This window comes from Pinus tabuliformis, chromosome 6, assembly GCF_031772625.1.
Source record: "Pinus tabuliformis cultivar Carrire ecotype Pingquan chromosome 6, CPIR1, whole genome shotgun sequence".
NCBI lineage: Eukaryota > Viridiplantae > Streptophyta > Pinopsida > Pinales > Pinaceae > Pinus > Pinus tabuliformis.
In genome coordinates, this window is record NC_142292.1 from 846,169,470 (window position 1) to 846,196,863 (window position 27,394).

At 40.3% G+C, this 27,394-nt stretch overlaps 1 protein-coding gene across 4 annotated transcripts in view; it reads right to left on the reverse strand.

Annotated features, from left to right (window-relative positions):
- LOC149261524 (azadirone synthase LFS-like) overlaps nucleotides 1-27,394 on the reverse strand; it is a 396,585-nt gene that overhangs the window by 206,463 nt on the left and 162,728 nt on the right. For all 4 annotated transcript variants that reach the window (XM_089422350.1, XM_089422347.1, XM_089422355.1 and 1 more), the window contains exons 5-7: nucleotides 7,592-7,713; nucleotides 7,394-7,494; nucleotides 7,218-7,276 (exon numbers count right to left, since the gene is read on the reverse strand). In XM_089422350.1, the coding sequence (XP_089278476.1) occupies nucleotides 7,218-7,276; nucleotides 7,394-7,494; nucleotides 7,592-7,713 (282 nt within the window). The remainder of the gene's footprint in view (nucleotides 1-7,217; nucleotides 7,277-7,393; nucleotides 7,495-7,591; nucleotides 7,714-27,394) is intronic.

A 27,394-nucleotide genomic window follows, 5' to 3' on the forward strand; every position in this document is an offset into this window, starting at 1 on the left:
AGATATGGTACTTCTTTGGGATCGCAAGAATGAAAAACCAGGAAAGCATAAGAAGTTTGACAATTTGTGGCTTGGACCATGTTGATTTCTGGTAGCATCGAATGTGCTCTAACCTCAAGATTTTGCAGGGAGGCTAGGACACATGCATTCCACAATACCCAAAAATCGTTTGGGAAATTCCACTTGGAGGAGGTTTAATTAAAATTATTAATTATTTTTAATGGATGCCTAAGTCTAAACTTAGGAAATTAAACTAATTCAAGTGTATTAATTAAAGTGGGTGTGAATCTTCTAGAGAAAGACGAGGATCAAGTCAAGATGATCTGAGATTCTGAACCATTGATTAGAATCTAATCTGGGTCATTGATTGATCAATAAGAAGATTATAACAAGAGGCTTGATGGGCATTTGGAAAGGCACATCGAGTGAGATCAAGAAATCGATTTCTCAAGAGAGCAGCACAATAGTTACAAAAGTCATCGAGGAGATTTCTTACAGTGAGGGACAGGGATAGTTTTCTGGTTGGAGAGTTTCTTGATCCAGGAATACATTGCAGAGGAAGCAGAGAGAGATCCAGAAGAGGCTGCGTAGAGCCACATTGGGCAGCGTAAAGCCACATTGAGGCAACATAGAGCCCTTGAGTAGATTCACAAATTTGTTGAGGAGTAGATCAGATCTAGTGCCAGGAACTGTGATGTGACACTGAAGGGCCAGAGGATCGAGCATCCAGCCAGCAGATCGATTAGCCAGAGGGAGTGACATAGTCCCTATCAATTATGACACAAAGCTATGCAGAGGTAGCTTGGGGCTAGCCATTCAGTGGCTGGATCAGTGTCGAATTGCCAGTGATAGTGTGAGGTATTTCTCACTAATTTCTCTGTCAATCAAATTCTCTGTATCGGATAGCTAGTAAGGCATCCAAAGATTGTATTCAAAAACTACTGCATAATAATTAAAACCCTCAGTTGCTGCACCAGTTTTCCCACATTAGGTTTTTCCGGGAACATTGTCCAAAAACAACGGTGTATTTATGTGTGTTTATTTCTCTCCTGTGCAATATTTAGTTTCCGCAGTATTTATTTTGTGTAGGCTACAATGTATGTAATTTGATATTTATTGTAGAAAACTACAAGTAATTTGTTTAAAAGAATTTAACAAATAGGAAAAATATCATCAGTTTGTTGTAGTAGGAATCGGGTCACCGATTTTTCACAAACCGTACATTATCTGAGACATCATTAGGCCGAATTCATTCCACTTGAGCATGATTGGATGGTGAACCACTTGACTTACTTGCAAATGGCCAAATTCTCAAGTTGTTATTCAAAGATGACATCTGATGCCATGGGGCATCCTTTGTATTGTATTTCTAACCCTACACCTTGTCATTTCAGTGTTTCATTTTTGTTTTAGGAATAGATTTACTTTTCATGTTAGTAGAATTGTTAATGGTTGCAAGATTCTATTTTATGTACTTAATGTTAAATGATGATTTTTGGATTATATTTGGATGGACGCTACTTATGTAATTTTGTGTGTTGCTTTGGTGCAGATTTCGGATTCTCGCATTCCTTCAATGAAGCAAAGTGTTCCCAAGTAGAGCTAGATGTTGACTACTCCGCGTCAACTACCCTATAGTAGTGTACATTTTCACAAGCAGATTCCATAATGCTCAGGAAGTGAAGATTATCCAGATTTTATCATCATCTTCAGTGATATTTTTGTAAAAGTTGTCAATCCATTCTGCAAGTTTATAATGTAAATGATCCTAGTAAGACCATCTATGTATGTAACAACCTAAGTAATCCTACATTTTTTGTAACGATTTCTATTCTAGGAGGTTTTTTGTCTCACTGATTCATGCGTGTTTCTAAACACAGATAATCGACAAAGTTGTTCCCTCCAACTTCACCTCAAAGCTAAGGTCGATTTTGTCATCAAGATTTTAAGTAAGTCCTAGTGTTCTAGTCAAGTCTTCTGTAAAGTAATTTGGAAGTAATTTAAGCTAATTGGAGAAATTGCTTTATTACAAATTACTTGATCTACTAGATCATATTTGAGTCGCAGAATTGGGTAAATGAATAAGGATCTATAATGAATGGGTGTTCCCCCTTCATGTATTAAATTGTAATATCTTGATGTAAAAAATATTTTAGTGCATGGTCCCTCATATTTAGACACCATGGCTAAATTATTTGAGGGTTGGAAAAATTATTAATCCCCTCATGAGTCAATTAATTAAATTTTCTGGCAAAAATAAATTAAAATTATAAGCCAGAAATTTAATTAATTTTAAGTCCTAGGAAAAATTAATTCTCCAAATTAAAAATTCGTGGGTTCTAGAAGAATTAATTTTTGGAGGTCCCCGGCCAAGGGAATATTGAAAATTTCAAGAAATTTTGGACCCTTAGGCCTTAGTGGTTAAGTCAAATTCTTTGAGGAAATCAATTCAAAATAATTAATTTTGAGTTGATTAAAATTCAATTAAATGAAAAATTCGAATTTCCTCAAAAAATAAAATAATTTTGATGGAAGAGATTAAAAGATAATTAAATCTTTTTCGACGATCGAGATTACTTTGATGGGGATCAAGCCAACTAGCCGTTAGAGAATTAATATATAAATTATAGGTCATTTGTCATTCGAAAGGATTCAATCATTGAATCGTGTACTAGCTCTTGAAGTTCTTGTAAACTTTTCTAGAATAATACAACACAAAGTCTTTGGGGTTTTACTTGATGGCAGTGTTCCTCTCTGGTATTTTATGGTAACTTGTATTTAAAATTTTGTTGATCTTATTTATAAGTTGTTGGTTAATAGCTCTTGTAGATCAATCTATTGCACATGTATCTTGCTTAGGTTGTTGGGTTTTAAGATAGCATTAAGATTTTTAATTGATTAGCAGGTATCTCTAATCTTTAAAGATTTAATAGTTATTTTATACCTCTATTGGTTTAACGACTTATTTTATAAGTGTGCAGAAATCATTTGATTTAGAAATTTTGGGCGTTTGGGGAAGTTCTCGGTTGAACCAGCCGACTCCCGAAACTTAAGATCTAGAGTCTTCCAGATTAAAATTCCTAGATTATCTAACAAATTATATCTTGCAGGGGTGTCCTAGGCTAGTACCTAAAACTTAAAAAATTATTTATCTTCAAAATATTGTGCTAAATTGTTAGATCTGACTAGAAAGAGTCTCAAATCTACAGATCTGGGAGCGGAGTTAGACTCATACTCCTTAGATCTGATAGATCTGTAATATAAGTGTATAGATCTGAAAAATTAAAATTTTTATTTTTTGTTTTCTAACTTGGGATTTGGGTTTAATTTCAGATTTTTGTATATGTATTGGGTCTTGGGTTTTTAATTTTTGTTTTGTGCAGGAGTAGATCTAAAGTTCTACAAGGAGATTTTTCAGGATCTGAGACAAATCTAGGCCCTGAAGGGCAAGATCTTGTCTCAAAAATAATTTGTTTGCAAGAAAGAATTCTAGATTTGGGTTTCTTCATAAAAATTCTTTGAGATCGTTAAAATAAAATTCTGGGCAAAAGATTTCTTTTGAACTTTTTTTCTGCAAACCCTCCTCTGCGTTTCTTTTCTCTCGCTACTCCTCTCTCCTCGCTGCCTCTGCTTGTACTTCCCTTTCCTCTGCAAAATCTGAGATCTTATCCCTGTTCGCTGCTAAACTCCTGCGGTTTTCCCTCAGTAGCTCAAACGCTGCTCCTTTTTTCTGATCCGCGACCCTAACCAACCTTCCACCTACATTTCTTTTTTCTCTCCCGCTCCTTCCCCTCCGTGGCCTAACTCCATTTGCACAAAACCCTTATCTCCCTCTCTGTCATGACCCTAATCTTTCCTGCGTGTCCCTTTCTTCCCACAACCCTTCCTTCCTCCTCGCATCACTATCACCTCTTACAGCTAACCCTCACCCTTTTCTTCCCCACTCTGCAACCCGTGGCCCTAAGTCTTCTGTTGCACGCTGCTTCATCCGCATTCTTGCTCTCCCTCCTCATTGCTCGACCTATTCGCCTCCTTCTCCCTCGTTGCCCAAGCTCCTCTTCACTTTTCTTCACTGTGTTGAGACTTCCCATATAATTCATTCGATTTAAAGTTTTAAGTGGCCTTTGGCACAAAAATTAAATTAAAATTTTTTCATCTCAATACTTAGATTTTATTTTTTAAGGTGGCCTTTGGCCCTTTAAAAAATTAATTTTTTTATTTTTCACATTTAAACCATTTATCACATCAAATTCACTTAAATTCAATAAAGGTATGACGAAAGTTCTTTTTTTGGATTTTTTGTGATAAGGGTTTTTGGGGCTTTTAAATCTTAAAAAAATTGTGGTAAAAATTTAAAATTTTTCTATAGAAAAACTTAAATTTTAAATTATCTCTATGTTTGACTATAAGAGGAAAAATAAAAAATTTCTAGGTTTGGATTACTTAAGAAAATCATTTTAATTCCAGAACTGCTTGAAGAAGTGTTTATTTAATTAGCATCTAAATTTCATATGTTTTTCCTAGTAATTAATTATTGAAATTTAAGTGCTTAGGCCTTCACTTATTTATGCACTTCAACTAAGTTTCATGATCACTGGCATTGGGTTTTAATATTTTAGCTTGATATCTTTTGAGATCGCTCATTGTTTAAAAGGAAAATTAATTCTAAGTGTGGATTTATTTACTTGAATTATTGGATATTTCTTGCATATTTAGTTTTGGGAATTTTTCAAGTAATTGTGATCAATATTTTTACTCTATCGTGGACTTTTGGAAAATTGTATATCTTTCAGTTCTTGAGTATTTTGAGAATCTACATAATTGGCATTATCTTGAAAAATTCTTAAGGAGAAGGTGATTTTGAAGAATTGTCATTGAAGGATCTGAAGATAACTGTGAAGAAGTTTTTGTTCTCTTTGAGACATAATTGCATTGGAAATAATCTAGATAAATTGAAGTGATAAGCTTGTGATTTAATTTCATATTGGGCATTACACTGTGATATTTTAAGAGCATTGTTGAGCTGAATGTTTTAAGTAGTTTATCTTTCAGTCACTGTCTTATGAAGTGAATATTTATTTTGGCAATTAAGGCTTTGGCATATAACTCATAAATAAATCGTGATATAAGTGCTTTCAATCCTTGACCTAGCTTCATCTCGCTCCATCTTCTAATCATCTCGTGCACTTGCATATTAAGTTAGTCTTGCATAATTAAAATTTACTTCCAAGCATAAGCTTGGTTGATAGAAAGATAGGTACCCATCCATCTTTGCTTGAGAAACCTGTTTCTCTTAGTACTTAAAACAGTGACCTTGCAGTCGTCAGAGCCACAGTTCTCTGCAGCACCGGAGGCACTGAGTATGTTAGATTTTCAGGAGAGGTATCGTTAATCACACCTTAGTGTGTGTCACCTTATCTTCTCTCTGCCACTTACTACAAACCCGGGCTCAATATAAAAAGGGTCAAAGGGTTAAAACTTAGATAGGCATTTAACTAAAATTAACCAAGATTCCTGCATCTCACATTAGTTTTAGGATCTGCATTTCATATAAGATAGTTATTCATCCAAGCAGCAGTTACTCATCAATTACTTGGTCCTAAATTTCCTAGCAAGATAGTTGACTCCATAAGGCACTGGTATCAATCGTCTAAATCTAATTGAATCCTATAAGTCTTGCTAAATCTAAAACAAGTACTTGGTCGCTTAACTGTGTCTCCCGAACTGGTTGGTTCCCAACTAGTTCTCCTTCATTCCATTTCCATAGGGTCTACCCCCCTTAGTCTGCTGTTGGGAGACAACTTAAACGGAGAGAGTGGAGATCAGGTTGACAACCCCCGATCTGAGTCGTTGTCACAGTGCCTAGACATTTTGTGTGACATCAAGAGTAATAAGTGAAGATGTAATAATATGAAACAAGTACAAATGATAAAGATGATGAACAATCAACAATGTAAGTTGGACAACATAATGCTCTGGGAAAACATTGGTTATATAAATGACATTGGATTTCAAATAGTAAGTGTACAACAAAATAGAATGGTTAGACAATCATTGATGTAATACCTTCTTAAATTAGACCTAAGGGTTATTCCTATCCAATTAGAAGGAAAGTTACCTCCCATACAAAGTTTGAAACCAGCTTTCATTAAGAATCATATAAATCATATATAACTCATATGGTTATAAGGATGGTATGTTTAAACTTTATTTGTACACAAATAACAAAAGGATGGTGCTTTATGAAGATTCCCTTTTTACTTGACTAGCATCATTCCCCACCTTTAGTCCCAAGTCAAAAGAAATTCTAAGTTGACCATCTCTCTATCCTTGTCAAAAGTTCAATAGATAACATTAAATAATGTAAATTTTCTTGGATTTGTTGTATGAGTGCATATATTTCTCTTATTCTGAACTGAAGGGATTTACAACTATGTGCTACTTTTAGAAAATATTTCCTCCAGATTTTCCCCAGCCAATTGCTGGCTTTCTACACAAAATTGATATTAGATGATTGCATAATTCTGTTTGAAAATGTCAAAAACATTTTAACCTGAATCATTTTTCTCACCTCAAATTGTGGGAAGAACCCTGTGAAAGTGCAAACATAGGAGGAATAAACTTAGGAATCAATCAGAAAGGGAGGTAAAGTGTGCACAGGGAACCAAGGGATTGGAGCTGATCAGAAAACCCCCCAAACAAATTGCAGAATTTGTTTGGTGAAATATGATCAGTCTACAGCTGGTGAAGCTTTTTCGTTTCCTGGCAAAGTACTGCTTATATTATACAGGTAAAAAATCAGAAAATACAATAGGAATATCCTTAATCATCACACCCGTGGACACATTAACCAATATTTTCAAAATAACATCACTGCACACCACATTATGTCAAACCATACTTTTATCTCATTCATAATTCACATAAACAGAGTGTTGATGCAATAATTTGCTAACATTTAGCAGTAAATCGAATGGATATCGTCCTAGGTTTCAAACAGATATCAAGTTTACCTGAGACTGCTTTTGAAAGCAAGAAGTTCACAAACAAAGAGAAAAAACCATAACAAAGAAGTCATAACAAAAAAGCATACACCAGTCCTACCATTCTGACTGAGAAGGCTTTATTTTTACAAAGTATGACTAGTTCACAGCAAAAATAGTTTTTATATAAAAATATCTCCATGATCAATGTAAGCTACAAATGATAAGACTTACCCTTTCAAAGGAGGCACATCTTCCCATTTCTGCGGACAAGCATCCTTATTCTTGCAGATCTACAATATTAGAAGCAACAATCCCAACTTTTCATCTTAGATAAAATATGAGATGAACAAAGTAGAAGTCAAAAACAGATGTGCCCCTTTTCTATTGGTTGAGGAAGACACAGTTACTTGGAGTCCTGAGACACCATCTGTTGCTAGCAATGTGATCAACCCATAATCAGAATGTGCTCCAGCACCATATATGCCCAGCTCTGGATTAGATGATTTGCCTGTGAATGTGAAATAACCAATAATAATGTGAGTCACAACTGTTCTAAAAATATTAATTCCTCAACTACATTTACAAGATCCAAGACCACAATTAACCTTCATAATGTAACAGGCGCAGGATGGCAATGGGTTCATCAAGCATTCCTCGCTTGTTGAAGAAATTCACATCTAAGTCCAGCGCCAAAGCTATCAACTTGGCTACCTTTCTTCCAACTTCTCTGCAATAACATGGACCATGAAAAATTGTAAAGCCATCAAAGGTATTTTCAGAACACAGAAAGATTGAGGCTAATAAATATAACAGATACACTCAAGAATAAGATGACCTACCACCCATTCCTTGAACTAAAAGCAGAATTTTAATATTTATATGCAGCTGTAAAGTGCTTGGACTCTATGCACTCCTAGCACATTCATCACTACAAAACAAGGACCATTGGCATTAATTGGCATTAACTGAAAGTAGAAAGCCTTACAAACTGCATGAATGTGATCAATTTTCAGCGCATGGTACACAGATTTGCACTCAAATATAAACCCTAAAATCCTAGGAAACTGAAACTGGTAACACCTCTCAAAACAGTAACCTTTGAACACTAAATCTGCATACATGGACAATCTGAGAATGCAAACAGAAATCACAAATCTGAACTCTATCACATCTGCTTCTATTAAATCAGAAAGAAGAAATACACTGCAATCGCTCAAAAATTCTCTCTCTCTCACACACCATCCCAGTGGAGTGCCCTGCTTCTCTCGTATAGACTAAGAAATGCTAGGGTTAAAATCAATGCAATCCATCGCCGTTGTGCACCTAGATTAGGAGATAAAATCTTAAACCTAAAAAATGCTTAGATATCATTCCCTGCTCTGCATGCGGATTTGCCTAAGATGGAGGACTTTCCTTACTGGAAACTTTCACCACATCTAAAACTGAAAATTCTCTTCTAACATGCACATTATCTAAATTAGGAACAGTGGTGAATTAAAGATAGAGCTAATGCCTAGTCTTACAGAACTTTCTAAAATTATGGCAATTAATACAAAACAGAAATTTCACCTCCAAACTAGAGGTTTCCAGGATCTTGACCCTGTCAATTTGCAGCCTTGGAACTGCCATGAAATATAAACAAAACAGCAGCAACAATGAACAAAAATTCAACTCTTAACATCCCCAATCCACTAAGTAATTTAAGAGATAAGATACCAAAGTGTGCCACAAAGTTTCAGCTCTATTAACCACCAAAAGTGGGTACCCCTCGGAGAGCTTTTCTCCTATTCATCTTCTTCCAGCCAGCAGCCAGCAGCCCTTGACAGCCACCTTGTAGCCGATGTGATGTGTCACTTTATCTCTGCCACCTACATAAGTTGTGTGTTCCCTCGCCCACTTGTCAAGAGCACGTGTTAGGTGGGCACATGTTAGAAGGTTGGCATTTTTGGCATGGATAACTAGATGACTTGTAAGAAGGAAGGGTTTTGACTGTGATTCTGTTCCCTCGCCTTAAATGGGGGTTGATCTTCAACCCTAGTCCTACGGGATCTCCCCTACTGGCCTATGGCTTTAGCAAGGGCACTACTTGGGAAACCCTGATTTTGGTAGCGTGGTCCCACTTTCCCATTCCATATTTATCACTTCTCTCTACACAAGCCCTATTCACTACTTCCCTTCTCTAGTTCCAAGTGACCATTGTGTCCACAAGGTGTTGGCACACTCCATCCCCTTCTCCACATATTTGGGTTGGGCCTGGAAACATTTCCCTGAAGGTTGATGTAGCTAAAAGAAGGAAGCATATCCTGGCCATAGGCAAGAAACAAAAGAAAAGGAAAATCATAAAATGCAAAAAATGGTTGGGGCATTAATAATAGCATGTGGGTGAAAGCCAAGCATGGTCTCTACCCCTTATCATTATGGCCATCACCTTGGTTCCTAGGGCCACTAGTTTGTAATGTCCCAAACTAGAAAATACAATGAATATCAAATACATGTACTAAGCTACAACAAGGAAATCCACCTCTCCTCTAGAGATATCTGGGCAATCATGGCAAACTCCTCCTCCTCGATCTTTGGGGTTGCAGCCTGCAGATCATGTTTCTTGTCCTTGTCCTTCTTCTTAAGAGGACACTCTGTAGCATAGTGACCAAATTCACCACACCAGAAACATTTGATCTTTGAGACGTCCTTCTTCCACCTCTGCTGCTCCTGCTGCCCCTTTGATGCAAGGGCTGCATTCTCTTCCTCCTCCTTAGGCTTCATCCCACTGCTACTACTGCTATCAAGTTGCACTTACCTAAGTCTCGCCTCATCTCTTCCTGCTGAATAGCGGCCCACATTCGTTCCCAATCCGGCAATTTCTCTCTGCCCAGGATACTCTGGACAAACTTTTTCCATTCTTCTGAAACTGAATTCAGGGCCAACCTCACCATCTCTGTACGCTGAGGTGTTGATCCTTCAACTGCCAATTGATCTCGAACTTCCTAAAGCTTTCATAGGAACATATCAATGTGTTCCCCTTTCTCCATCCTAGCTGATCTCAACTTCACCTCCAAGTACATCTACCGCTGCTCGGAAGATCCTCGATATAGCGTAGCCAAGGCATCCCACATCTCTTCGATTGTCCCTTTGCTAGCAATGTGACATACCACATGATCCCTCACTCCATCGAGGATCAACCGCTTGGCCTTCGCCTTCTCAGCCTTGTACTTTTTGAGTGGATCTGCATGTTGATTTGGGGTAGCATTGGATGTGCTCTAGCCATGAAAATTGGTGGAGAGGCTAAAGCACATGAGATCTCCAAGACCCTGAAATGGTTTGGGCAGATTCTACCGGGTTAAGGAGATATTAAAATGATTAATATTTTTAAGATAGTTCCTAAGTCTAAATGACATGGATCAAGCTAAATCTAATCTTAGCTGTTGATTAGAGATGTAATCTCAGTCGTTGAAGACTCAACAGAAAAAGGTATAAGAAGAGGCTTGAGGGTCAGTTGGAGATACACCAGAGTAATCAGTCATTCTATTCTGTAGAGCAGGGTTTGCTAAAAGAGATAGAATTAGTGATCGGGAGTTGCAACTGAGGGGCATTAAGTACAGAGAGACAGAGAAAGTGTCGGGAGAGAAGCGCAGTAGCTGGGGAGTGTGACGCAGAGCCAGCCAGGGCTCACGCAGGGCCACGCAGAGGCAGTCGGGAGCTGCGCAGAGCCTCAGAGAGGCCAGCGTTGCTGACGCAGAGGGCCAGAGGGCTGACGCAAGGCCTCCTAAGGCTGACGCAGACCCATCCGAGGTGACATAGGGCCAGCGCTGGGCAGAGAGGGGCTGACGCAGTCCAAAGAGAGGCTGATGCTGGGGTTTCTGGGGCAGATTGGTGCTGAGGAGCTATCGGAAGGATTATCCGGGGTTTCAGCCAAGAGATTTGTCAGAAACTGAGAGGTATTACTGCCAAGGAAATTCTCTGTTGGGTAGGCCAGTTTCGACACCCAGATTGTACTCTGATATTGCTTAATAAGAAAACCCTCAGATAGCTGCACCGGTTTTCCCACATTGGGTTTTTCCGAGAACATTGGTCCAAAAATAATGGTGTCATATGGTGTGATTGTTTCTGTTTCCTTTAGTTGTTGATCTGTAATATGTTGAGTATGCACTAGTGTTTATTTTCAATGTTTACATTGTAAATAACTTGTTAAGTAATTAAACAAGTAGGCGAAATAAACCAGAGAATACAGATAAAATTTATAAAGAGTAATACTTAGAAATTTCAACATGGTATCAGAGCATTGCAGATCACAGGAGAGCTTAAGGCACCAGCTGAATCAGAGCATTTGCAACAGAAACAACTGTCCCAAGTGACAGAAGTTGTTCCGAGTAGAAAGCAGCAGAGAAGGGTTGACGCAGAGGGACTGCGTCATCAGTTCGAGCCAGAGAAGGGGCCAGCACAGAAGCAGTGAGAGCCTCACAAAGAGCCACATCATCCTGCTTAGCCAAGTAGGAGTGACGCAGTTGGCTAGTGGAGCGATTCAGCCACTGCCGGAATTGCACAGAGCCTAGAGGCTCGATCCTTCAGTTGTTGGGGCATAGGAAGCTGTGGGCAGATTGCGAGGAGTGAAGTTGGTGGGGTGTTGTTGTTTTCGAGACAGAACAGTACCTAACGGGGCAAAATCAAGATAGAGGGAGTAGCTACCTAGGCGGATTTCTAGCCAAGAAATCCAGATCAGTGTTGCAAGTGCATAGGAGATCGGAGAGGTGCGACTCGACAATTGGCAAGCGGATTTCCAGGAGGGAAATCGAGACTCAAACAAAGTCTAGCAGAGAACTTCCAAGAGGGAAGTAGCGACTCAGAAGGAGTCGAAGAGAGAACTTCCAGAGGGAAGTAGAGACTCGGAGGAGTCGAAAGGAAGAGCAGAGAGATGGCCATGAATGGACTGAGGGATCAAGATAGGCTGGACGGGGCATCCAACTTTGTGATCTGGAAGGCCTGGATCCTGTCTGTTCTGGATAGACATCGCGTCAAGGCCTTCGCCTTGAGAACCATGGCTATCCCAGTCGACCCAGCTGACAATGAAAGGTATGAGAATGCAATGGCCAAGGCGAAATGCATAATCCTTGACGAGGTCAAGGATCATGTGGCCCAGCATATTGCCGAGAAGGAGACGGCAAAGGAATCAGCTGTAGTCGAACTAGATGCAGAAGGGGGAGCAGATATATCGCTTCCTCAGCAAGTTGCAAGAGATCCGGGACCAGCTGACTTCTATAGGGGCCACATCGGATCAGGAGTTGTTGGTGAGGACCGCTCTAAACGCAGTCTCTGAGGAGTGGGAGACATTCGTCCAGAGTATTCTAGGCAGAGAAAATCTTCCAAATTGGGAAGAATTGTGGGCGGCTCTTCGCCAAGCAGAGATCAGATGGCTGACCAAGGCGGGAAGTAGCAACAAAGGAGCCCGGGTCAAGAAAGAAGAGGAAGAGGATGTAGCTCTGGCATTTGCGGGGAAGCAAGAGAAGAGGAAGAAAAAGGACCTCTCCAAGACAAAGTGCTTCAACTGTGAGGAATAGGGGTATTATGCGAACCAGTGTCCGAGGAAAAAGAATAAGGGAGAGGCGACTGACTCCAAGACAGCACCGGCGAAGGCGGAAAAGGAGGTAGAGGAGAATGACGATTGTGCCATGAGTGCTCATGCACCTCTAGAGAAGAGGTGGGGAGACATCGAGCTGTAGTCAAGATGACTACAGGCGATGAGGAGTAGGATCCTTGAGGTAGCCAAACTCTTGGATCAGATCCAGCTACGGGAGCCCCGAAGTGACAGTAGCAGGATGGCGGATGTCGGTAGAAACAGATGCGGATGAAGTGGCAGAGAGTGCTACAGTGCAGTAGTCCCTGGCAAGCGCAATGGGGTTTGAAGCAGTGGGAGAGGCACAGAAGATGTTGCAACAATGCAAGAAGGCACAGAGGAGTTTTCAGCGATGCGAGAGGCACAAAGATGTTGCAGCAACGCAAAGATAGCAGAGGGAGCACGAGATAGTGGCAGAGGGAGCTTCAGCATCGGGAGTGTTTCTAGCCTAACAAGGATGTCAGTAGTTGGGTGGATCAGTTACTTACTTCTCAGTAACTGAGTTGCAGTGCAGTGGCAGTAGCAGTAGCACGATGCATCATGATGAGAGGGGGTTGCAGTGCAGATGCAGTGCTGGGAGAAAGGACCAGCAGCAGCACGGATGCAGAGGGAGCTATCGTACAGATGTAGCAGCGGTAGTGGCATATCCATGGGCAGCAGTACAGGATGCAGCAATGCGGAGGATGTTGCGCGGGGAGGCCTAGCATCAACACAAGTACCGGTGTCGTATGATCGGAGTGATGTTCAATTGTGGAACATTACTAGAGCACATTCCTCGCTAAGAGGGACTGTAGATTTGGGGTAGCATTGGATGTGCTCTAGCCATGAAAATTGGTGGAGAGGCTAAAGCACATGAAATCTCCAAGACCCTAAAATGGTTTGGGCAGATTCTACCCGATTAAGGAGATATTAAAATAATTAATATTTTTAATGGAGTTCCCACAGTCTGAACTTAAGAAAAATAAAATATTAATGGGTATTAATATAAAAATGGGTTAGAAGGTTCTAAATGACATGGATCAAGCCAAATCTAATCTTAGCCATTGATTAGAGATGTAATCTCAGCCGTTGAAGACTCAACAAAAAAAAGTATAAGAGGAGGCTTGAGGGTCAGTTGGAGATACACCAGAGTGATCAGTCATTCTATTCTCTAGAGCGGGGTTTGCTAATAGAGATAGAATTAGTGATCGAGAGTTGCAGCTGAGGGGCATTGAGTACAAAGAGAGAGAGGGGCAGAGATAGTGCCGGGAGAGCATCGCAGTAGCCGAGAAGTGTGACGCAAAGCTAGCCAGGGCTCACGCAAGGCCACGCAGAGCCAGCCAGGAGCTGCGCAGAGCCTTAGGAGGCCAGCGTCGCTAACGCAGAGGGCGAGAGGGCTGATGCAGGGCCTCCTAAGGCTGACGCAGACCCATCCGGGGTGACACAGGGCCAGAGTTGGGCAGAGAGGGGCTGACGCAGTCCAGAGAGAGGTTGACGTTGGGGTTTCTGGGTCAGATTAGTGCTGAGGAGCTGCCGGAAGGATTATCTGGGGTTTCAGCTAGGAGATTTGTCAGAAACTGAGAGGTATTACTGCCAAGGAAATTCTCTATTGGGTAGGCCAATTTCAGCACCCAGATTGTGTTCTAATATTGCTTAATAAGAAAACCCTCAAATAGCTGCACCGGTTTTCCCACATTGGGTTAGTCTGAGGACATTAGTACAAAAATTATGGTGTCATAGGGTGTGATTGTTTCTGTTTCCTTTAGTTGTTGATTTGTAATATGTTGAGCATGCACTAGTGTTTATTTTCAATATTTACATTGTAAATAACTTGTTAAATAAAATAACAAGTAGGTAGGAATAAATCAGATAAAGTGCATGGAGGGTTTCTAACTAAGTAAACTTAGAAACTTCAACACTGCATCATCGGGTACAGCGACCACACTATTGACATACATTTTGAGATCATGCTCATCCAGAAGGCATGAGATCCTAACCTTCCAGATCACATAGTTGGATGCTCCATCCAACCGATCTTGATCTGCCAGTGCGTTAGTTGCCATCTTTGCCAACAAAAGGTCAAACTGCCTCCTCTCTCCTCTGCGATGGCATAGCTAGGCTGGCCTACGCACTCCTTGTTGGAGTTAGTAGATCTGCTCCTCTTTACTGCTACTCAGCAAATGAGAAATCAAATTCCCTGGATAGGAAGTCTTTGAGGAAGAAATTCCCTCAAAAAGTGTCTCCTCTCTTGTGACGTTTTTTTGCCCCGGCAACTGCTGCAAAAAACTGTGTCTCACCAGAAACTGCTCTGCGCTAAAACTTTTGTTGCGTTTCTCCCTCTGTAGCTGACAAATCTCGATCTGGAAATCTTACCTCTCTCTCGTCACTCTGAGAGAGATCTTCCACGAAAATCTTGCCCTCCTGGCTTGGATTGCACAATCCCTCTGGGGATTCGATCTACTGCCTACGCAACACTTCGATCTCCCTCCTTCTCTTCAGTGCTGTCTCTTCCATGTTGATTTGGGGTAGCATCGGATGTGCTCTAGCCATGAAAATTGGTGGAGAGGCTAAAGCACATGAGATCTCCAAGACCCAAAAATGGTTTGGCAGATTCTAACTGGTTTGAAAGATATTAAAATAATTAATATTTTTAATGGAGTTCCTAAGTCTAAACTTAGGAAAAAATAAAATATTAATGGGTATTAATATAAAACTGGGTTAGAAGGTTCCAAAAGTCATAGATCAAGCCAAATCTAATCTTAGCCATTGATTAGAGATTTAATCTCGGTCGTTGGAGGACCAACAGGAAAAGTATAAGAAGAGGCTTGAGGGTCAGTTGGAGAACACACTGAGGGAGACCAGTCAGTTCGATTTTTGGAGTGGGGTTAGCTAAGAAATTCGAACTAGTGGCCTGGAGAGTAGTAGGAGGCATCAAGTACGGAACAGCACCAGGGGAATAACGCAGAGGTTGGAGAGGCATACGCAGAGGCAGTAGACTGTGCAGTCACTGGAGGGCCTGCGTGGGTGACGCAAAGAGGCCCAGTGCTGATGTAGAGAGGTAGGGGCTGACGCAGAGGGTCTAGGAGCTACACAAAGGTCAACCAAGCTGATGCTGAGACTGGGAGAAGTGCTAAAGAATTTTCTCTCTGTTGGGTAAGCCAGTTTGGCACCCAGTTGTACTGAAGAATTGTTGAATAATAAAATCCTCCCTTGTTGCACCGATTTTTCCACATTGGGTTTTTCCGGGGACTGATTGTCCAAAATATTTGTGTCGATGTGTTAATTCTTGTGCATGTGTTTGTTTCTGTATTATGATGTGATATCTGCAGCAGAATTTATTTTAATGTTTACTAAAGGATTTTCATAAATAACTTATTGGGAAATAAGTAGGTAAAATAAATCAGTTGTTGCAGTGATAGAATTTTCACATGGTATCAGAGCAAGTAATCAGAGACAGGAAGGGAAAATCAATTATGGGTCGAGACCATGATGCAGAGGCATCTACGTCAGGAGACTCGCACAGATTTTCAGAAAATTGCACAAGAGAGTGATTTCGATTTCTCTATGTTGGCTTCCAAGTTGGAAGAAGAAGTGGCTTGTGTGACTAGCTCTGCATCATCAAAGGTATGGTATATAGACAATGGGGCCTTCTTGGCATATGACAGGAATCCGGGAATATTTCTCAGATTATCGGGAGGAGAAGATGAACTTTCAGATCCCCATGGGGATAAGGAAAAATGTAATCCAGTAGGAAGGGCTACCATAGTTTTTCAAATAGAAATGGGAGAGCAGTTTTGTGCTACCAATGCGCTGCATGTACCAGGGTTGGGGATGAACTCACTTTCCGTGTCGCAACTTCAAGGCAAAGGCTATGACGTTTTCTTCATCAAGGAGTAAGTATACATCAAACACCCGAGCTGGAAAAAGAAAGTGTAGATCGGGATCAAAAGTAACAGGTTGTATAGACTACGACTAGAATCACCAATGGCACTAATAGGCAATCATGGAGACAACTATGGCACAGAAGAATGGGACATTTTCACCATGGGGCTCTGAGAATTCTCAGGAGCACTATAACAGGAGTTCCGGATCTTAGTACGGAACGAGATGATGTATGTAGAGATGTGCTCTAAGAAAGTTTGCCAAAGTAGCATTTCCTAGAAGTAAAAACAAGGCCAAGAGTGTACTAGGATTGATACACTCAGATATCTACAGACCCATGTCCACTAATGCTCCTAGTGGTGTCGAGTACTTCCTTACCTTCATTGATGACCACTCAAGGAAAACTTGGATTTATTTTCTGAAAACCAAGGACGAGGTTTTATGTCGATTCAAAAATTTCAAGGCTCTGGTGGAGAATTTGACGGGGAAGAAAATAAAAGTTTTGCGCTCAAATAATGGTGGAGAGTATGTCAATAAGAACTTCACTGATTTTTGCGCTAAGGAGAGCATCAGAAGAGAGTGGACAGCTCCTTACAATCTGAAGCAGAATGAAGTAGCAGAAAGAAAGAACAGGACTATTGTAGAAGCAGCTAGGGCCATGATGTATGGTCAGGATATGCCAAAATTCCTATGGGCAGAAGCATGCAACACAACAGTATATGTTCATAATAGAACTCCTCATCGGGCATTAGGTAAGATTACTCCAAAGAAAGTCTTCATAGGGAAGACGCCTGAAATCAGTCATTTCAGGATATTTGGGAGCTTAGCATATTACCGCATACCCGAAGAAAAGAGGAAGAAGCTAGATCAAACTGCAAAGAAAGAATATCTAGTGGGATATAACGAGAACACTAAGGCATACAGAATCTATCTTCTAGGGAGCAGGAAGGTAGTAGTTCGACAAGATGTGAAGTTCATGGAGGACAGGGCTTTCAGAAAATCTCGAGAAATGCCTTCCGAGGAGCAGTCAAAAGAGGAACTGTTGGTCAAACCTCTTCAACCAACAAAAGAAAAGAATTCTTCCTTGGGTTAGGAAGAATCACAGGATGAGGAGGAGCTAACAGAAGCACCTGCTGGCAGAGGAAGAACGAGCAAGGAACTTCATCAGATTCTGCGAGATGCAGAGGACTTCATTGGTGCGCCAAGGAACAATAAGAGGGAGCGAAAACAGCCAAATAGATATCAGGCATTAGTAGCTTAGGATGGGGAGCCTAACAACTTTCAGGAGGCAGCTCAACATCAAGTTTGGCTGGATGCGATGGTAGAGGAGTACAACTCCATAATGGTGAACGATGTCTGGGAGGTAGTGCCAAGGCCTCAAGACAGATCAATGGTAGGTTCGAGATGGATCTACAAGATCAAATATGCTGCAGACGGTAGTGTTGAGAAATACAAAGCCAGGTTTGTGGCTAAGGGGTATGCTCCTAAGGAAGGAATTGACTACAAATAGACCTTCGCCCGGATATCCAGGTATACGTCTATTAGAACTGTGATATCTCTTGCAGCACAAATGGGGTGGGAGATCCATCAGATGGATGTCAAAATGACATTTCTGAACGGAGTGATAGAAGAAGAGGTATACATTGAACAACCAGAGGGCTTTGAGACACATGAGAAGAAGTCTCATGTATGCAGATTGAAGAAAGCCTTGTATGGGCTGAAACAAGCACCTAGAGCATGGTATGGTCGAATCGATGGCTACTTGCAGAAAATGGGATTTGTCAAGAGTGACGCAGATCCAAATCTCTACTATCTGGTTGTAGAGAATGAGCCTCTAATCTTAGTATTATATGTGGATGATCTCTTCCTGACAAGATCATCCAGGCTCATCGGGGACTACAAGAAGAATCTAGCCACGAAATTCGACATGAAGGATTTGGGATGAATGCATTATTTCCTGGGGTTGGAAGTTTGGCAGCAAAAGGGGGAGATCTTCCTTGGGCAAGGGAGATATGCTATAGAAATCCTGAAGAGATTCAAGATGGAGGACTGTAGACCCATGGCTACTCCAATGATAACCAACTGGAAGAAGATTGATGCATCAGAAGACAAAGATGTTGATCCCACCTTATACAGGCAACTAATAGGGTCCCTTATGTATCTGGTCAATACCAGGCCAGACATTTGCTACACTGTCAACACCCTCAGTCAGTTCATGGTGGAGCTGAAGAGGGCGCACTGGGCAACAGCCAAACATGTTCTCAGGTATTTACAGGGAACAGTCGATTATGGACTCTTGTACACCAGGGGTAAGGATATCAGATTGAGTGGGTTTACTGATGCAGATTGGGCAGGAAGTTCAGTGGATCAGAAATGTACCTTTGGGTACTGTTTCAACATTGGATCAGGAATGACCTCTTGGCGTAGTAGGAAACACAAATCCGTGGCTCTGAGCTCAGCTGAGGTAGAATACATGGCCACAAGCATAGCTTCGTGCGAGGCCATATGGCTAAGAAAACTGTTTGTGAACCTATTCAAAAGAAAGATGGAGGCGACCAAGATCATGTGTGATAATCAGAGTTGCATCAAGCTCTTTGAGAATCTAGTGTTTCACGATCGGTCAAAGACTCAAAGCATATTGATATCCGGTGTCACTTTGTCAGAGACTGTGTCCAACAAGGAGTTGTATAGTTGAGCTACACTCCTACAAGAGAACATGTGGCAAACATCCTTACCAAGGCCCTTGGAAGAACCAAGTTTGATTATTTCAAGGAGAAGATGGGGATGATAAAGAATCCATTTCAGTAGCAAAAATGAGTATGATGTTGCAGTGCAGTAGCAGTCAGCAGTAGCACGATGCAACATGATGAAAAGGAGTTTGCAATGCAATTGCAGTTTTGGGAAGATGGACCAACAACAACACGGATGCAGAGGGCGCTGCAGTACAGATGTAGCAGTGGCAATGATAGAGCCATGGGAAACAACACAGGATGCAACAGTGCAGAGGATGTTGGGCAAGGAGACTTAGCATCAGCACAGGTACGGATGTCGTATGATCAGAGTAATGTTTAGTGTGGAGTATTACTAAAGCACAGTCCTCGCTAAGAGGGAGTGTTGATTTGGGGTAGCATCGGATGTGCTCTAGCCATGAAAATTGGTGGAGAGGTTAAAGCACATGAGATCTCCAAGACCCAAAAATGGTTTGGGCAGATTCTAACCAGTTTGGGAGATATTAAAATAATTAGTATTTTTAATGGAGTTCCTAAGTCTAAACTTAGGAAAAATAAAATATTAATGGGTATTAATATAAACTGGGTTACAAGGTTCCAAAAGTCATGGATCAATCCAAATCTAATCTTAGTTGTTGATTAGAGATTTAATCTCGGCCGTTGGAGGACCAACAGAAAAAGTATAAAAAGAGGATTGAGGGTCAGTTGGAGAATACACTGAGGGAGACCAGTTAGTTCGATTTCTAGAGCGGGGTTAGTTGAGAAATTCGAACTAGTGGTCCGGACAGTAGCAAGAGACAGCAAGTACATAACAGAGAATTGGGAACAGCACCAGGGGAACAACGCAAAGGTTGGAGAGGCAGATGCAGAATCTCTTAGGAAAATGCAGAAGCAGCAGACTGTGCAGTCACTGGAGGGCCTGCGTGGGTGACACAGAGAGACCCAGTGCTGACGCAAAGAGGCAGGGGATGACGCAGAGGGTCTGGGAGCTACGCAGAGGTCAACCACACTGATGCCGAGACTGGGAGAAGTGCTGAAGAACTTTTTCTGTTGGGTAAGCCAGTTTGGCACCCAGTTGTACTGAAGAATTCCTGATCAATAAAATCCTCCCTTGTTGCACCGGTTTTCCCACATTGGGTTTTTCTAGGGACTGATTGTCCAAAATATTTGTGTCAATGTGTTAATTCTTGTGCATGTGCTTATTTCTCTATTATGATGTGATATCTGCAGTAGAATTTATTTTAATGTTTACTGAAGGATTTTCATAAATAACTTATTGGGAAATAAGTAGGTAAAATAAATCAATTGTTGTAGTGATAGAATTTTCACATTCTGATCTGCTCCGTTGCTTCACCTGCGCTCTGATACCACGTGAAAATTCGAGAATCCTCGAATCACTACTACAGCAAACTAATATTACTTCTCCTATTTATTAATCCATGCAAGTTATTTACTGTGTTCGACTATAAATATTGAAGTAAATACAAAGGCATCCTTCACAACTTTAAATAATATGCGGAAATAACAATCTGAATAAGAAAGAAATAACACACACTAGTGACACCTTTGTTTTTGGACCAATATCTGCGGAAAAACCCAATGTGGGAAAACCGGTGCAGCAGTTGAGGGTTTGTATTATTATGTAGTAATTTCTGAGTACAATTCTTCGAATGCCCAAACTGGCAATCCTATACAGAGATCTAACTAGACAAAAAGATAGTGAGATGATCTCACCCTGTCACTGGGAAACCCGACACTGATCTGCGCTGGAGATGAGCCTCTGTGCAGTACTACGTCACACCCACGCAGTTACTGCGTCACTGCTATTGGGACTGCACTGCACCTCCTCTTGATCCTCTGCTCGCTGGAAACTTTGGCCCTCTAGCCTCTCGGTCTCACACCCCGGCTCTGACACTATATCTCGATTGTTCCCCATGAGAAATACAGACTCTGTCTGAAGCTCTGCGTTGCCAAAACGAAGCTCTACGTTGCCTTTGCGTGGCGCAACGCTGCCTCTCCAGACTACTCTCTGCCCCCTCTGCATTGCACTCTCCAAATCAGAAAAACTTCCTCAGGAAAATTATCCCTACCCCTCACTGCAATAAATCTCCTCGATCACCTTCTCTGGCAACCGCTGCGCAACTCTCTTGAGAAAATTGATCTCTGATCTCTCACTCGATGTGTTTTCCAAATGCCCATCAAGCCTCTTCTTATAATCTTCTCAGTTAGTAACCAACGACCCAGATTAGATTCTAATCAATGGATCAGATCATTTTGATTCGATCCTCATCTTCTTCTAAAAGTTTCAACCCTAGTTTAATTAATATCCTTTAATTATTTTAATTTCCAAAGTTTAGACTTAGGCAACCATTGAAAATAATTAATTATTTTAATAAAACCTTCTTCGAGTGGAATTTCCCAAAACGATTTCTAGGTATTCTGGAATACATGTGTCCTGACCTCCATGCAAATTTTGAAGCGTAGAGCATATCCGATGCTACCATAAATCAACAACAACATAGGTAAACCTATTGTTTTGATGATGACTTTCATCCTAGTAGGTTTTTCGTCTCACCAATTCATCTGTGTTTCTAGATACAAATGATCGACATAGTTTTTTCCTCCAACCTCACCCCAAAGCTAGGGTGGATTTTGTCGTCAAGATCTTAAGCGAGTCCTAGTGTTTTTAGATCGAGTCTTTGTAAAGGTGATTTGGGAATTAACTAAATTAGTTTATTACAAATCACTTTGTCTACTAGATTATATTTAAGTTGTAGAATTGGGTAAAATAATGAGGGTCAATAACGAACGGGTTTTCCCCCTTCATGTATTAAAATGTAATATCTTGATGTAAAAAATATCTTAGTTCATAGTCCCTCATAGTTAGACATCATAGCTAAAATATTTGAGGGTAGGAAAAATTATTAATCCCCTGGTTGGTCGATCAAATTTTCTGGCAAAAAGTAATTGAAATCTTAAGCCATAAATTTAATTAATTTTATTTCTTAGGAAAAATTAATTCTCCAAATTAAAAAATTCATGGGTCTTAGAGAAATTAATCTTTGGAGGTCCTCGGCCAAGGGAATATGGAAAATTTCAAGAGATTTTGGACCATTGAGCCTTAGTAGTTAAGTCAAAGTCAATTTTTTGAGAAAATCAACTTAAAATAATTAATTTTGAGTTGATTAAAATTGAATTAAATGAAAAATTCGAATTCCTCAAAAAATAAAATAATTTTGACGGAGGAGATTAAAAGGTAATTAGATTTTTTCAACGATCGAGATTACTTTGACGGGGATCAAACCAACCAACCATTGGCGAATTAATCTATAAATTAGAAGCCAGTTGTCATTCAAATCATCCAATCTTTTAGATCGTGTACTAGCTCTCGAAGCTCTCTTGTAATATTTCTGGAATAATAACAACGCAAAGTCTTTGGGGTTTTATTGATGGCAGTGTTCCTCTCTAGTATTTTATGGTAATATTGTTTTTAATGTTTTGTTGAATATTATTTATAAATTGTCGATTAATAACTCTCGTAGAATAATCTATTGCACGAGTATCTTGCTTATGTTATTGGATCTAAGGTAGCAATTTTAATTTTGATTGAATTAGCAAGTATCACTACCTCTTGAAGATTATATTGTTATTTTATATCTCTATCGATCTAACAATTTGATCTAGTGTTTGCAGAAATCATTTGTACTTAAAAAAATTGGGTGTTTGGGGAAGTCCTCGGTTGGATCAGCTGACTCTTAAGGCATAAAACCTGAAGAGCCCACTTGATTGAAACCCCAGGATTTATTTAATGAAGCTTCTCTTGCACGGTTTTCTAAGCTAGTACCTCTTTTAAAATTATTTATCTTTTAAAAATTGTTCTAAATAACTAGATCTGGCTAGAAAGAGTCTTAGATTTACAGGTCTGGGAGTGAAGTTGGACTCATGCCCCTCAGATCTGCTAGATCTGTAAATTATTTGTATAGATCTGTAATTTATTTGTGTAAATCTAAAGTTTTGTAACACAATTTTGAATTTGAACACTTGAGTTTTTGGGATTTTATCTATTTTTGTACATATTGGGTATTGGGTTTTTTCCTTTTCACTTGTGCAGGAATAAATTTGAGAAATCAGCCAAGGAAATCTTCAGATCTGAGTCAGATCTAGACCTTGGAGGGCAAGCTCTAAGCTCAAAATTTGTTTGCAGGGAGAAAATAGATTAAATATTTCATTGAAGCATTCAGATCTAGGGTTTTGATGATAATTATTGGAGAACGATTGAAGGCAAAAATATCTCAATTCGGAATTCAAAATAATCTTGGGCCAAAAATTTCTCTAAATTCAAATTCAATTTTTTTAAAAGGCCTAGAGGCCCAGCGTTGCCTCTGACTGCCCAATGCAACCTTTCCTTAGCCTCCCACTCAGCCTTGTCATTGCTACGTTAGCCTTGCCATACCCTCTTCTCCCCAGCATGGCCCTTTCTTCTGGCCTACGACCCCTCCTTTCCCTCCGTCCAACTTTCCCTTCCTCTTTTTTCTCTCGCTGCCCTCGTCCGAGCCTTCCTTCTCATTGTCGCAACCATCCCTTCCTCCTCTCCCCTGCCCTGTTACCTTACCCGCTGCCTGTGGCAGCCTCCTACCCTTAAAACAACCCTTCTAATCATTAAATCTGCCTCTAAACTCTCAGTGCTTAACCCCTTCTATCGCTGTGGTAAATTTTTGAAAAGATTTTTCTCAGTTAAATCAGAGTTTTGCCATTCAAATTTGAACTAAAGGAAAAAGATAAAATTCTGGGTTGATATATTTTTCAAATTTGAAGAGAAGTGTAGGCAGAAACTGGTGTTTTTCAGATTGCTCATTATTGTGGTAAGAGGTTTAAATTTTGAGCTATTCTATCATCAAGTTTCTTGGGAGAAGATTTGCGTTTTAGGTGGCACACACTAGAAAATTTTGGACAAATTGCTTCAAGGCATAGGGCCTCAGGTTTCGTTATCTAAACCTCTATTTCTATCACTGTCTAAAACATCAGGCTAATAATTTTAAGATAGTGAACTTGGATTAAAAATTAAAAATTAAGTTTAATGTCTTAAGATTTCTGAAGTCTAATCTTAGAAACAAATTGCATCTTCAGTTTTGGTTATTCAAGGAGATAATTAAACTTAGGATTGGCAAACACATTTGGCATTTGACATTAAATTCCTCACTGTTGTCCAAAAAAAATATCTTTGAAATATCAACACTGTTATTTTGGTGAAAGAATGACTGTTTGGCATATTTGTTCACTGATTTAGCATTAGTTTGGTATCTAAAATTCACTGTTGTCATAAGAAAGTTTGCTGTTGTCCTGAGGAAAATTTCTGAATCTTTTATCCTTTTAGTTCATTTCAGCAATGTTTGTATTGGCATTGAATTTAAATTTGCTATCTCTTGAAATCACACACACATACTCACTGTCTAAGGAACATCTGTCTCACATATTTAGTCAAGAAGATAGCCGTAAGGACTTATTGGCATCTAACTTTCTAACTTGCTCAAAGTGTTCTTGTTTCATTTAATCGTGAATGACAATTGTGCTTAAATCTGAATCTCTGAGTTAAAGAAATTTACTCAAGTTGCATTTGAATTTTGAATTGGATCTATTTTGAACATCTTTGGACTAATTAGTTTTGAGTTTGAAATATTTATCATTGGAAATTTCAGTAAGATTGAATAAGTATTCTATTGGGAATTGGTGGCAAATTGTACATTTAAGTCATCCATTTACTTTGTTGACACTTCAGAAAATTGGCATTTATCTTTGTGATTGGGATTATATTTTGAATCTTTGCTTAAATACTTAGTGTATAACTCAGATAAAATTGTAATCTAAGTACTTCAAGGCTTTAACAGCTTGTTTCACAAATCATCTTCTAATCTCACCGTGCATGTGCATCCTGAGTTAGTTTTGCATTTAATATAGGCTAGTTGATCATCCATCAAGCAACATTTGTTATCTTGTGACTTGATAACCCTTTCAATCCTGCAAGTTTATTTCTCTGGGCAGCGTAATTAAAGGCACTGGCCTCATAATTTTAAATCCAAATTGTCGAATCTAATTGAATAGCCTAAAACATTGCTCAATTAATCTTGCTTGCATTTAATTTAAGTCAAGTTAATAAGATAACTCTCACTGCATCTCCTAGAACTTGTTGGTTCCCAACAAGTTTTCCTTCATCATCCATCTTTCACCCCTAAGTGACAACCCCCTTTAGCTTGCCTAGGAGATAGTTAGAATGGAGTGGGCAAAAATTAGAGTGACAGCCTTTGCCCTAAGCGTTGTGGCCCTTGGTGTACACTTTGGGCAACGACATTTTTTGGTGCCGTTGTGGGGGAAAAATTTATTGGACCTTGGCTTTATGACATTCATCTTTTTATCATTCATTTTAGCCAACAACGCCAACATTTTTTGGCGTTGTTGCTGGTGATAGAGTTTTTCTGGCCTTGGTCCTCATGACATTTTTCTGATCATCTAATTGTTGATTTTTGGTAGCATCGGATGGGATCTAAGTCTCAAATTTTCCAGGGAGGCTTGGGCACATGTATTTCAAAGAACCCAAAAAGAGTTTAGGGAAATTCTACCCGGAGACAGTTTTATTAAAATAATTAATTATTTTTAATGGGACCCTAAGCCTAAACTTAGGAAATTAAAATTATTAATAGGTATTAATCTAATTATGGGTGTAACTTCTAGAAGAAGACGAGAATCAAGCACAGTGAAGGAATTTTTTCTCAGTTAACTTCCTGCCAAGAAGTTCGTTTTCTTATTGCCTAAGTAGCAGCAGTAAGAGACAGAGAGGAGTAGTTCGACATTTTCGTGGCAGAGATGGCAACCAGTGGGTTGAGAGATCAGGACAGGTTGGATGGGGCATCCAACTATGTGATCTGGAAGGCAAGGATGTCGTGCCTTCTAGATGAGCATTTTCTCAAGGCCTATGTCGACAATGTGGTGGCTGAGCCTGCAAATCCAGATCCGTTGAAGAAGTACAAGGGAGAAATGGCGAAGGCAAACATAATGATCCTCGATGGAGTAAAGGATCATGTGATCTGTCACATCGCTAGCAGGGGGACTACTAAGAAGATGTGGGATGCCTTGGCAACGTATCAAGGATCTTCCGAGCAGCGGAAGATGTACTTAGAGCAGAAACTGAGATCTGCACAGATGCAGAAGGGGGAGCGCATTGATCCGTTCCTCACGAAGCTTCAAGAGACCCAGGACAAGTTAGCAGCTGTGGGGTCTACACCTCAAGGTTCCGAGATGGTGAGACTGGCCCTAAATTCAGTCTCAGAAGAGTGGCAAGTCTTTGTCCAAAGCATCTTGGGCAGGGCAGCTTTGCCAGACTGGGATAGTATGTGGGCAGCTCTCAAGCAAGAAGAGTTGAGAAGAGATCTAGTCAAGTGTAAGCTTGACAGTTCCGCACAACAGTGGGTCGAAGCCCAAGGAGGAGGAAGAGAATGCAGCCCTTGCATCCAAGGGGCAACAAGAGCAGCGGAGGCAGAAGAAGGATGTCTCAAAGATCAAATGCTTCAGGTGTGGTGAAATGGGTCACTACGCAACATAGTGTCCTCTTAGGAAGAAGGACAAAGATGAGAAGCACGATCCGAACGTTGCACATGCGAAAATCAAGCAGTTTGCCATAATAGCTGAGATACCTCGAGGAGGGAGGTTGGCTGATTTAGAGTTGTAGTTTGAAAGAGCTATAGATGGGCAGGATCCTTGAGGAGCTCACTGTTGAATTTTCTAATTTTATCTGTTAGAAAATTAATTTGTATTCTACTGGTTATCTTCTACTTGTGAAACCCCAATGCAGGAAAACCGGTGCAGCTATTCTGAGGGTATATTATTATGCAGTATTTCCTTGAGTACAACTGGGTGCCTAACCGGCTCAACCAACAGAGAAAAATACACAGCAACAATACCTCTATATTCGGAAACAAGTATTCAAAAAACTTGTCCCACGAAACCCTCTCCGACGACTTTGAAGCTCAGCGCTGGCCCTTCTGGCCTCTACGTCAACCTCCTGCTGACCTGCGTCAGCCCCAAGACCCTCTGTGTCAGCCCTCTGAGGCACTGCGCAGCCTCTGCGTGGATGACGCAATCCCTTTGGCCTCTACACTGTCTTTGTTGGGCTCTACGTGGCCTAAACTGACTGTTGCTCTCGCTCTCCCTGCTTCTGC